Below are 13,054 nucleotides of genomic sequence, written 5' to 3'. Positions count from 1 at the left end.
TGCCTTTAATATTATATAAATTCCAAAAAGTAAGCATAAGAAACCAGAGTACAAAAATGCACTTTTTGCATTATATATTTTAATTATACTTGGTAATACAATTAAAGTAATACAAGAACCAAGTTGCTGAGATGCGCTCATAACTCCCCATGATGATGCAATTGAAGAGATGCTAGAGTTTGTAACCATAAACTTGGTAATAGCTGGCCAACCTAACCCTTGTGTCCAAGCTAATAATATTAATGTTAACAGTAATAAAGTTAGATTATTATATGATAAAGTTATACCAATGGTTAATAATCCAGTTGCAATATTGCATAGCCCAAACATAAATAATGGATTATTTTTGGAGTCCATGATTATTCCATTAACAAATTTTGATACTCCATAAAAAAAAGAAAAGCAGGCAAAAAAATAGCTTAATTTTACATGGTCAGTATCTATTAACAGTGGTAGAGCAATTGGTATACTTTGTCTTGATAAATAAAGCAGCATATATCCACAGAAGAATAGTAAATATTGAAAGAAGACAAAGTTCACACCTATTCCCAAATAGCTCTATGCAGATGCTAGCATAATACTATATTGGTATAATATTGTTTGACAAGAAGTTTGCAAACAATTACTTAGTATCTTAGTAAAATTACTTAGTATCTTTCTTATAGCAGATACAGTAGTATTAATATCTTCATAGCTTATATCTCTATGTGTTATAGCTCTGATTTTACCTTTGATGTTAGCCATTCTAATTCCATAATTTGTCATTAGTACGTTTATTAATTCTTGAGTAGATATACAATTAGTACGTAATGAAAAATACGCTATATTAGTTTTATACAGGTCGATATCAATTATAACTTGATCTATGGAGTCTAGGCCTTCTATAAGGTGCTGCATTTTTTTATGATCTTCTTCTAAAGAATTTACATTATTACGTAGAGCATATAAACATGCAGCTGAAATAATGCCAGCTTGGTGCATACCTCCGCCAATTTGAAACTTATAGTACCAAGCTTTTTCAATAAAATCTTCACTTCCAAGCAATATTGCACCCATTGGAGCACCTAATCCTTTACTAAAATCAATGAATACCGAATCAAAATAACTTGCATACTCCTTTGGAGATATTTTAGTATGAGCACAAGCGTTGAACAGTCTTGCTCCATCTAAATGAGTGAATACGTCATTCTCTTTGCAGAGACTTGAGATCTCTTGAATATATTCTAAAGGCCACACAGCTCCACCACCAAAATTTGTCGTTTGTTCGATAGAAACAAGCCCAACTCTCGGAATATTTCTTAAACTAGGACGAGTAATAAACTCAACAATTTGTTCTCCAGTAAATATTCCTCTTGTACCTTTGATGGGCAAAGGAGTAGCATGTGCCTGGGCTGCGATCAAGCCAGATTGTACTATGAGTGGATGTGAAGTTTCATCAAGCAGCAAGTAATCACCAGGTCTTTGAATGTGTACTTTATAAGCAATTACATTGGACATCGTTCCTGAAATCAAAAAGATTCCTGCAGGTTTACCTAATATTTTACATGCGGTTGCCACTAATTCGTTCACAGTTGGATCTTCACATGCAGCTTCGTTTCCAACTTTTGCTTTAGCCATCGCTTCCCTCATTTTAGCTGAAGGGTCAGTGTTTGAATCGCTAAAGAAATCTATTTTTACTCTCATATTAAATTTAACACAACCTCCTTTATAATTTCAGCAGCTTTCATGATGTCTGTTTCCTTTGTGCCAAGATGGGTAACTGCTCTTATATGAGACTCGAGCCAAGGAAAAAGCAATAAACCATAAGCTTGGCACTTACTCAAGAAAACCTCATTAGTTACATTTAGTGCTTTTATACTAAAGCTTACTATATTAGTTTCTGGATAAGGTAGTACCAGTTTTATGTGTGGAATTTCCTTAATCTTGTCTGCAAACAGTTTGGCGAGTTTATTGTCTTCTTTAAGCCTAGAAATATTGTTCTGTAGTACATACTTTGCTGCATTAGCACAATACCCTATCTGATGATAACCACTACCTAGCCAAACCTGTAGCTTTTTAGCCCTTTCAATTATCTCTCTTTTACCCATAAGCATTGAACCAAAAGGAGCTCCAAGTCCTTTGGTAAAAGAAAAGCTCATTGTATCCACATATTTAGCATAATCTGCTAAAGCAATATTTGTTTCGACATGAGCATTAAATATTCTTGCACCGTCTAAATGAAGATTTACATTGTGAGCTTTTAAAAAGTGATATAACTCGACTTGTTTTTCAAAAGGATAAATTTTACCATTAAACCCGTTTATACTATTTTCTATAGAAACAAGACTCACCTGAGCAAAAATTTTGTACCTTGGCTTAGAATTAATAGCATATTCTACTTCAGCAACATCTAAGATTCCGCTATTATTTCTAATACAATTAAATACGATATTATTTACTTTTGCATTGCCTGCGCTATCGAAAAAATTAACGTGATAATTATAATGAGTTATTAGTTCATCACCAGGACTTGTTTGACTGGCAATGGCTAATCTATTTGCAAGCATACCGCTGGTTGCAAATAATGCTTCTTCTACTTTGAATAATTGTTTGCAATATTCTGATAAGTCATTACAGCTTTTGTCTTCACCATAAGCAAAATCTCCAACAGTTGCATTACTTATTGCATGTATAACGTTGGAGCTCTGCAGAGTTGTAGTGTCACTTCTCAGATCAATAATTTTTTCCATCTTATTTTTTGCCATTCAAACAACCAATTTGAGCATTCCAAAGTTCCTTGTAAAGACCTTGCTTAGAAACTAATTCAGCGTGTTTACCATCTTGGACAATTTTTCCTTTGTTAAATACTAGAATTCGGTCCATATGTAAAAGTGTAGAAATACGGTGTGCTATAGTAATGGTGGTTTTATTTTCCATCAACTTAAATAAACTCATTTGAATTGTTTTCTCTGTTATAGAATCTAACTGACTAGTTGGCTCATCGAAAAATAATATCGGAGCGTTTTTTAGAAATGCTCTCGCTATGATTATTCTTTGTCTTTCCCCTCCAGATAGCTTTATGCCTTTTTCTCCGACTACAGTTTCATATTGATCGGGTAGAGTCATAATGAAATCGTGAATACCAGCCAGCTTTGCAGCTCTTATTATTTCTTCGATAGTAGATTGAAGTTTACCATATATAATATTTGCTAAAATAGTATCATGAAACAACAATGGTTCTTGAGGTATTACAGATATTTGTTGCCTCAAAGAACTCTGTGTAACTTCCGATACTACTTGATTATCAATCTGTATATTACCTTTTTTAACATCAAATAGCCTTATGATTAAGTTTATAAAAGTAGATTTACCACCTCCAGAATAACCAACTAGACCTACCTTTTCGCAAGGATTAATGGTAACTGAAAAATCTTGAAATAATGACTTCTGACCCTCATAAGAAAAAGAAACATTATTAAACGTTATTCTTCCACTTAATAAATTTAATTTTTTAGCATTTTCCTTATCTTGAATTTCTGGTACGGTAGTCAAGATTGGCAATGCATCTGAAACTTTGCCGAAATGAGTAGAAAATTGGGTAAGATTCCTAGTTAGATGGTTAAGAAACTCTATAATCGATATATTAATTCCAAGTACAAGAGCAATATCTCCTATTGCAATCTTGTTCAATTGATAATCATGAATTAAAAAATACAAGTTTACTGCTTGGAGTATATCAAATGAATAGCCATATATAAACCAAAGCCAAAAGTATGCCCATTGTAATTTTCTTTCTGCAATAGTTTTTTTCTTGCATACTTGAAAAAATTTATGCCTCTCATGCGCTTGCCGAGAAAATAACCTTACTGATATAACATTTAAAATACTGTCGGCTATACCCGCTATTACTTGTGAACTTTGTTTAGAATGATCATCGGCTAATCCGGTAAGCACCCGAAAACTGAAAACCGAAATCAAAATAAAAATGTTCACCCAAATGAATGTAGCTATTGCAAACTTTATATTTACTAGTGATAAAGTATAAATAGCCAAGATTAATGCTATACTATAACTAAAGAAACAGTCTATAAGCAGTCTTATTAGCTCTATCACACTATCCATTAAGTTACTGACCTTATATACTAAACTTCCGGATAGGTTGTTTTGATAATAGGAATGGTCTTGCTGAAGCAGCCTGTAAAAAGACATATCAGCTATTTTTTGACGCATTGAGGTAAACATTCGAATGTCAACAAAATAGCCATAGAATCTAAAAGCAGTAGTAATAAGTAATGCCATACAAACATAAGCGCTTACAGGTAATAAAAGATTTTCAATTACATTACCTTCTTGATATTTTACAGCTGTATCTAAGATATTTTTTACTAAATACTTTCTAAAAGATAAATCAACAGCCACTACTAGGGCAACCAGGAACATTACAAGCACATTAAGCTTAAACTTGGATAAGATATTCAAAATGAACACCAATATATACTTGAAACTACCAACTCTACTTTTGTTCATTTATAATGCTAGCTCCACCACATTGACTTTTTTATTGAGAAATACAAGCAGTGAAAACCATAAATTTTTGTATATTTTTCCTGAAATGTCTCCAGCATCATGTAGTGCTGACGCTTGATTCAGAATAAGTAGCTTATATAAATCTCGCTTAGCTTCAGCAGTGTTGACCTCAGAAATATTTGTAGTTGTGTCTGTAATAAAGGCTAACCAGCTCTTAATAAGTTCTTCCATATTTTTTGTTTTTATACTTTCCTGGCGACGAAATAATGATAAGTATTCTCTCAGTATAAATTCTGTTAATGCACCACAGTTTAATATACCAAAAACTGAAGGCTGAGGTTTTGGCACACAAGGAAGACTTTTATCTTTTACAACCCATCTCGTAACATAAGCAAACCTATCTTTAGCATCTATATTCTTATCACTACCATGCCATAACCGTGAATCAAAAACTATCGCATCTCCTGCTGAAATAGGTAGTGACTTAATTTTATAATTTTCCCGGTTATCCGAGTATTGATCCAAAAAGTATGGATGCCAAAAATCAACTAGAGGCTGTATTTTCCAGTTGTGACTATCTTCTATAACTTGTAGTGCACCTGAAGTTTTATTGACATTATTCAAAGCTAGCCAAACAGAAAAATGATAAGGGTCATTAAAGCTATAAGAGATGTCCTGATGGAAGGGAACTGCATCTATTAAATCAGCAGTTTTACATATAACATTTGATTTTTTCTGCAGTATCTGGCATTGAAGTGACTTTTCAAGATAATTTTTAATAATTTTATCTAATACTTGAGATACAATTCTAGTTACCTGAGATGATGTATCCCATCTTCCAGTGCAGTTTAAATAGTCAGAAGTTGAAACACCTAATTCTTGAGATAACTTTGATATCTTGCTTATTATATCATTTAAAGACTGAGTTATTAACTCTAAAGGAACTAGATTTTTGATAATAAAAAAACCATTTTTTTGCAATGCTTTCATATATTAACACCTAATGTCAATAACTGATAAATAATCTGTTAAAGGTACAATACTAAAAATTTTAAGCCCTTTTACTTGTTTTAGTATTCTTTTCCAATCGCTCAATGTCCTTAGTTTACCCCCTGTTTCAACCATTACATTAATATCTACAGAACCTCCCACTGGGGAGTAGTAATCTAGGATAGTTTCTATCACTAAAACGCGTGGTATTCCTTTATTTTTTACCAATTTTAAATAAGACAATACCTTATTATCATCATAATGCTGCAGAAAGCGGCAAAAGACACCTAATTCATAATTTGTAGCTGATAATTCTTCTTGAGTTATGAGTTTAATTTTTAAATCTTCTACTGCCTGCCTAGGCACTTTATGTTCGTTGTAATAATATAAGCCTATAGAACCTTTATTGTGTATATCAGAATAAGCAAGAAATAAAGAGTGTACGCCAAATAGCAATATATTTTTAGCACCATCTATATTAACCCTAGAATTAAACTCTTTAGTGTCAAACCTGGAATATCCTAGCAATGCTTGGTAAAACGCTATTTTCCTGTCTTCTGATGTTTCTTTCTCCTTAAAAGATTCAAATGAAGATATTGACTCCTGCCTTAATATATCGGCAATTTTTAACCAATTCTTTTCAGCGGCAACCCTTGCCCACATTGCTGCTGCTTTAGGCAAAAATGGTATTTCCTTAAAACACTTACCTTTTGATGATAGTTGCCATAAGTCCTTGTTCTTATCGTAATCAATAAACCCTATTTCCCACAACGCCCTTAACAGCCTTTCTAGATTTGGAACGATAATATTTAACTTTTGAGATAAAACTGGCATAGTTGCAGGTAAGATATTTAACAAATCAAGTTCAATAGCAACATTTGCGAGGTAAGTTTTCCAAAAGGCTGAAAGTTCTGCAGAAATCTTATGCACTTGAGATTCTTTATCTAAATCAAAAATACTAAACTTTACGTTTCCGGTAATATCGATCTGTCCTAATACACCTTCAAAAGTTTCAACTTTTGCCATGCCATTATAGAATGCTTCTACCATTTTAAATCTTTGCCGGTAAACAGGATTGCCATTAATATCTATATGAAACCAGCCATGCTTATCTTCTGCAATAGCAAATCCTTTATGAAAAACATTAAGCTTTTTATACCATTTATTATGTACTAACTTTCCATGATTATTAATATGTGTAGCTTTACCATCTTTATGGACTACAGCGATACCATCCTTAAAATCCCCAACATAATTGTATTTGGTCAGAAATGAAACTGCTTCTCAGTGGACTGTATATGAATTTTGTGGTGTTTATTGATTGACGGTTAAGAAATAACTGAATAAGTAAATGCGACGCAGCGCAATTATGCCTTAGGTATACATACATAGATTTACATGTGTGAGAAAGGGAAATTATTAAGTATATAAGAAAATGGCGGCACGTCGATCAGCGTTGCCATGGTTATTTGTATATAGAACTTCTTACAATATGATTAAGGGGAATTAAGATTCATGTTGCCTAAATCTCAGCAACATGAATAGATACAAAGTTGCCCAAATGCATTCCGTTCCTCAACATCCCGGCCCGCCCTGAAACATCGTTTCTGAATTTGGTAAAACTGCGATCTTGGTTATAGGGCGAGTTGATTCTCCTGAAGCAGTTTTCAATTTGACAGCACGAACTCTACCATCTGTTCCTGTGTGAGTTGAGATGACCCTTGCAAGTGGCCAGGCTGCTGGAGGAGTATTCGAATCCTTGATGAGAACAACTGATCCCAATTCCACATTGGGTTGCGGGGTTCCCCACTTGGGGCGATGCTGTAGCGTAGTTAGGTATTCCTGGTGCCAGCGCTTCCAGAATCCTTGGTATAGTGCTTGAACTCCCTGCCAGTAGTCCAGTCGATTTTCCTGTATGTGGCTCATGTCGCCTTCGGGAATTGTTGTGAATGATCTGCCTATCAACAGGTGTGCTGGAGACAGATATGTGACGTCGGTGTCCGGTGTATAGTACAGTGGTCTTGAGTTTACCACTGCACTTATTTGTGCTAATAGGGTGTGCATCTGTTCAAACGTTAGGATAGTGTTGCCAATGACGCGGCGCAGGTGAAGCTTGACTGATCTTACGGAAGACTCCCACTTTCCTCCCCAGTGAGGTGCGTACGGTGGAATGAAGACCCATTTAATGCCTTCATCTGCCAATGTCTGCGAGACTCGATCCTTATGCTGTGAAGATGCCAGGAGTTGTTGCATCTCGTCCAATGCTCGCCTTGCTCCGACAAAATTCCTGCCATTATCACTGTAGATTTGTGCACATTTTCCTCGGAGCGACATGAATCTTCTCAGAGCTGCCAGAAATGTCTCCGTGCTGAGATCAGTGGCTAGTTCCGGGTGTAGTGCCGAGGTGACGAGGCACACGAAGAGGCATATGTATCCTTTTGACTTCTTAGCGTTGCGACCCTTTCGATCCTTGAGAGTAATTGGTCCAGCGTAATCACATCCAGAATTGACAAAGGGAAGTGATTGTGTGATTCTGATACTTGGCAAGTCGGACATGAGTTGATGCGTAGTATGGTGTCTTTGACGAAAGCATCTGATACAGTTGTGGGTGACCTTTCTTATCAGGTTGCGTGCTCCAATTATCCAATATCGTTGGCGAACTATTACAAACAGTGCAGATGTGCCTGGGTGTAAGTTTACCCAGTGCTCGTGTTCCAGGATTAGCTTCGTAATCTGGTGTGTCTTAGGAAGTAATATCGGGTGTTTGACTTCTTCTGGTAATTGAGATTGCCTCAAACGGCCTCCAACTCGTAGCAGACCATCCTGTCCAATGTATGGGGTTAGCTTGAATAACTGCGACCTGTTTCGCAGTGGTTGATCCTTTTCTAGAAGCCTTCTGTCATCTCCAAAGCACGCCTGTGCGTTCCGCAGGCATACTACTTGTGCTGCCTTGATTTCTTCAAAAGACAGTATCGTGGATTCGACTCGTTTTCGCGGCTCTTTCAGTCTTTGAATAAAACGTAAAACATAGCCCACGGTATGTACCAGCTTTCGCCAGGATGAGGCGCGGTGGACTAGTTCGTCAAATTCTGATAATGAATTGTCCATCTCCTTCAGAGTGAGCATGGCTGTTGTCTTCAATTCGTCCTGTGCATGTGTTTCTGAAATATTCAAAGAGAGTTCTGAGTTTTGCATTTTGACTGTATACTCATCTTCATCGTGTAGCCAAGTGGGTCCGTTCCACCAGAGGTGAAATTCCATGAGCTGTGTAGCCATCATTCCCCTCGATGCACAATCTGCGGGGTTTTCCTTTGAGCTTACGTGATGCCAGGCGTGTCGTGGCAACGTTTCAAGAATTTCCGATGTGCGATTTGCGACAAATGTTTTCATCTTCGATGGTGGGTATGATAACCAGGCTAATACAATTGTTGAATCACACCATGCGTAAACTTGTATATCCTTGTGTCGTAAACCATCCTTGAGTGATCGTACCAGGCGACTTAGCAGCAATGCTCCACAAAGCTCCAGCCGTGGTAGTGATTGTTGTTTCAGTGGTGCTACCCTAGTTTTGGCAGCCATCAATGAAACCGAATATGTTCCGTCTTCATGTCGAAACCTACAGTAAACAGCAGCAGCATATGCCTTGGTTGATGCGTCGGAAAAGGCGTGTAGTTCAATCGAGTCCTCCCTGTTGGGAACAAATCGTGGTACTCTCAGCCTTTTTAGCGTGTCGAGATCTGCTCTGCACTTGAGCCATGGTTCGGCAATGTTTGGTGGAAGCTTCGTGTCCCAGCCCAGGCCCAATAGCCATAACTGTTGAAACATGATTTTAAATTGAACCACAATCGGCGATAATAAGCCAAGAGGGTCAAAGATACGCGCAACATCTGATAGGATTTGCCTTTTAGTACAATTCGGATTTGATGTCAAGCATGTCTTGTACATCAGCTGATCGTCGATTGAATTCCAGTAAATTCCAAGTACCTTTACTGCTTCTTCTTCTCGTTCGGTGCTGGATTCGCGTCTGCAGATGCGTGATGAATTGGACACCCACTTGTCGAGTTCCAATTTGGCGTGTGACATGAGTTCTAATAACTCATTCCTAATAGCTATTAGCTCATTCTCGTTGTTCGATCCAGTAAGTACATCGTCTACGTAGAAATCCTCCAAAAGGATTTTCGATGCAGTAGGATATTGCTCCTTGTGGTCATATGCCAGTTGTTCTAACACTCGTACAGCCAGGTATGGTGCACAAGCGGTTCCATAAGTTACAGTGTCTAATTGATAGTGCTTAAGAGGCGCTGATGGATGCTCTCGCCAAACAATGCGTTGATAGTTTTGATGATCGGGGCTTACCCAAATTTGGCGAAACATTTTAACGATATCTGCGGAGAATACGTATCTATACATTCTGAAGCGTAGGCATACGGAAAAGAGATTGCGTTGAATACTAGGCCCAATGTGTAATACGTCATTTAGTGCAACTCCGTTAGCGTCCTTAAATGACCCGTCGAATACGATCCTAAGTTTTCGCCCAACTATAGGATGATGCGGCAAATAAAAGAAATTGCCTGAATCGAAGCTTGGTGTTCTGATTTCGTGCATATGGCCAAGACTGATGTATTCCTGCATAAACTTGATGTACTTTTCTCGTAAATCCTGATTGCGCTGTAGTCGTCTTTCTACAGCCATGAAGCGGGATCGCGCTCCCTGGAACGTGTCTGCAAATTTCGGGTTTGCTATTTTGAAAGGTAGCTCAACTATATACCTTCCAGCGTCATCCCTTTTGTGAGTTTCTAGGAAATGTTTTTCCACCTTGTCTTCGTCGGGATCCTTGTGTGCGTAGCAGCTTACTTCTTCTATCTCCCAAAATCGTTGTAGGGTAGTGTCAATGTTGCATGTGGAGAATAGAGTTGTAGTTGTTGGAGACTGATTAACTCCAACCGATGTGATGACCCATCCAAATATTGAAGAAATGGCAATAAGATTGCCCATGTTGTCGTGCATCTTTTGGCCGGTTAAGGTGGCCCAAACGTAGTCGCTCCCCAATAAAATGTCTATCGGGGCCACTGATGCGAAGTTGGTATCCGCCATCAGGAATCCATTGAACACATTGAGCGATGATGGATCTACATTGTGTCTCTGCAGCGAAGATGTGATCTTACTTAGAACGTGTGCGGTAATCTTCAGAGTATTGTCCGAAACTCTAGATTTGAGATGCAGCTGAGTGACCCCTCTGGTTGCCTCAGCCTTGATGGCAGAAATTCCTGACACTAGGATTCGTGATGATGAACGTGCTAGCCCAAGTGCGTTGATGCAACGTTCCGAAATGTATGACAATTCAGATCCACTGTCGAATAGTAGCCGGCAGCTTGTATATATCCCATTTGCGTTTTGGACATATACCAATGCAGTCGGCAGCGTGCTTTGGCGACGCCCATAATTGTTTGGAATTGCTACAGAGCCTTGCGCGTCTGCAGCCGATTGTGAGCCGTATGCTCGGGCGATGTGACTCACTGTCACCGATGTAGTGTGAGGAGCATCCTGATTATGCTGGTCCTCCCTTCCTGTTGACACGGTCTGTGCCGTATCCTGCGAACTGATCGTGGTTGCTGCAAAGCCTTGCGCATTTGCAGCCGGTTGTACATGCAATAAGGTATGATGCCGAGCGTGGCATATCCTACAGTTGAATTTGGATTCACACTGCCTGGTAAAGTGTCCAGGCTTCAAACAGTTGAAACATACCGATTTCTCTTTTGCCGTTGCTCTTCGTTGTTCACAACTTAGCGCCAGAAAATCCGCAGATCCAATCAGATCGGGTCCGTTCATGTTGCCCTTGACGCCATTGCTTCTCTCGACAGCCATCATAATATGCATAGGTTTTCTCGCCTTTTCAACTTGCTTGATCTTGCCATCCCCGATGCTTTGTCGTTGACTGAGTTCAAACTCCTCACAGCGTGTATCCAGGAACTTGAACAAATCCTTGGTTGTTGGTGAGTTTAAATCGCGGCTGTCCTCGATCCATTTGCGACGTGTTTCTGCATCCATTTTTTGCAAAATTAGAAAAATGATCCAGCAATCACGTGTGTTTTCTCCAATTGCGTCCAATGCACGAACTATTTCGTTTGCTCCATCAGTCACTTTCCTTAGCACTGATACATCAATCTTTGTTGTTTCTGGTAGCCTTGTGAACTGTTCCAATAATGAAAACACAATATGGCGTGGTCTGTCGTACCTCTCGTTCAAACGCGACACAGCTGTTTCATATGCGCTGTCAGTAATTGGCAAATGCGCAATTAGATTCGCTGCTTCATCGGTCAATAGTGATTTCAAATAGTGAAACTTCTGTGTATCTGATAGTTGTCGCTTCTTATGGATAGTGCTTTTATAGATATCCCAAAATGCCGGCCATTCCTTGTAGTCTCCCGAAAAACGTTTGATTTGAATTTTCGGTAGTTCATTATGCGTTGCTACCGCGTTCATTGCGTCATCTTGTGAAATAGGTGTACTTGCTGCTTCAGAAACAGCCATTCGTTCTAGCATCTGTTGTTGTTGTTGTAGTAACCGGAAAAGTGCATCTCCATTACCCGGCATTGACTCATTGCTTTGAGTGCTTGTTTGTGGCTCCAGTGAGCGCTTTCCTGAGACAAGTAACTCCCTTGCCCTCAGGTACCTTCCTTCGTACTCCTCGTAGTCGTCGGCTGGATCTACGTACCCATCGACCGCATCGTGAAGCGATATCTTGTCGCCAATCTTCTCGAATTCGCTCCATGCCAAATCCAGTCGATCCAACAAGACATCGATTCCATCCTTCGTTTGTGTTGCAGGTAAACGCTCAGCTAAGGACACGATCCTCGTGATCGTACCCTTCAGTCTGCGGCGGCCTACAACCAGCAACTTGTATTCCTCCATTTAAGGCAATACTCCGTGTAGTGGTGAATTATTTCTCCAGTCAATCCGGCTCGAAGGACCAAAAGCTTTACTATGGTCAGAAATGAAACTGCTTCTCAGTGGACTGTATATGAATTTTGTGGTGTTTATTGATTGACGGTTAAGAAATAACTGAATAAGTAAATGCGACGCAGCGCAATTATGCCTTAGGTATACATACATAGATTTACATGTGTGAGAAAGGGAAATTATTAAGTATATAAGAAAATGGCGGCACGTCGATCAGCGTTGCCATGGTTATTTGTATATAGAACTTCTTACAATATGATTAAGGGGAATTAAGATTCATGTTGCCTAAATCTCAGCAACATGAATAGATACAAAGTTGCCCAAATGCATTCCGTTCCTCAACAGTATTCTTGCTCATAAACTCTATTGCCGTTCAAATCAATATGAAAAAACTTATCATGCTTTCTAATCACACAAATATCTTCTTGGTAATTTCCAATCCATTGATACGAATGTTTGTATACTCTACATCCAGATGGATCAATATGGTAATACCCTGTGTCATCTTCTACGGCTGCTCTATTGCAGTAAAATCCAAAAGTTTTTAAAAATCTGTCGCGATAAATTGCTTCTCCCATTGCATCGATGTGATAAGCGC

At 38.5% G+C, this 13,054-nt stretch overlaps 1 protein-coding gene across 1 annotated transcript; it reads right to left on the bottom strand.

The window, feature by feature from the left end:
- Window positions 1-7,071: 7,071 nt before the first annotated feature.
- Window positions 7,072-12,408, bottom strand: LOC123257815. The gene has a single exon (XM_044717798.1). It carries the CDS (start codon window positions 12,406-12,408, stop codon window positions 7,072-7,074), a length of 5,337 nt encoding a protein of 1,778 aa, XP_044573733.1.
- Between the last annotated feature and the right edge of the window lie 646 nt (window positions 12,409-13,054).

This window comes from Drosophila ananassae (genome assembly GCF_017639315.1).
Source record: "Drosophila ananassae strain 14024-0371.13 chromosome 4 unlocalized genomic scaffold, ASM1763931v2 tig00000066, whole genome shotgun sequence".
In the NCBI taxonomy this organism is placed as follows: domain Eukaryota; kingdom Metazoa; phylum Arthropoda; class Insecta; order Diptera; family Drosophilidae; genus Drosophila; species Drosophila ananassae.
Note: the sequence above shows the minus strand (reverse complement) of the source record. Positions and strands in the feature narration are given on the sequence as shown.

What these genes read in the sequence shown, in the direction of transcription:
- LOC123257815 (XM_044717798.1), bottom strand. Translation starts at nt 12,408, where the DNA reads ATGGAGGAATACAAGTTGCTGGTTGTAGGCCGCCGCAGACTGAAGGGT.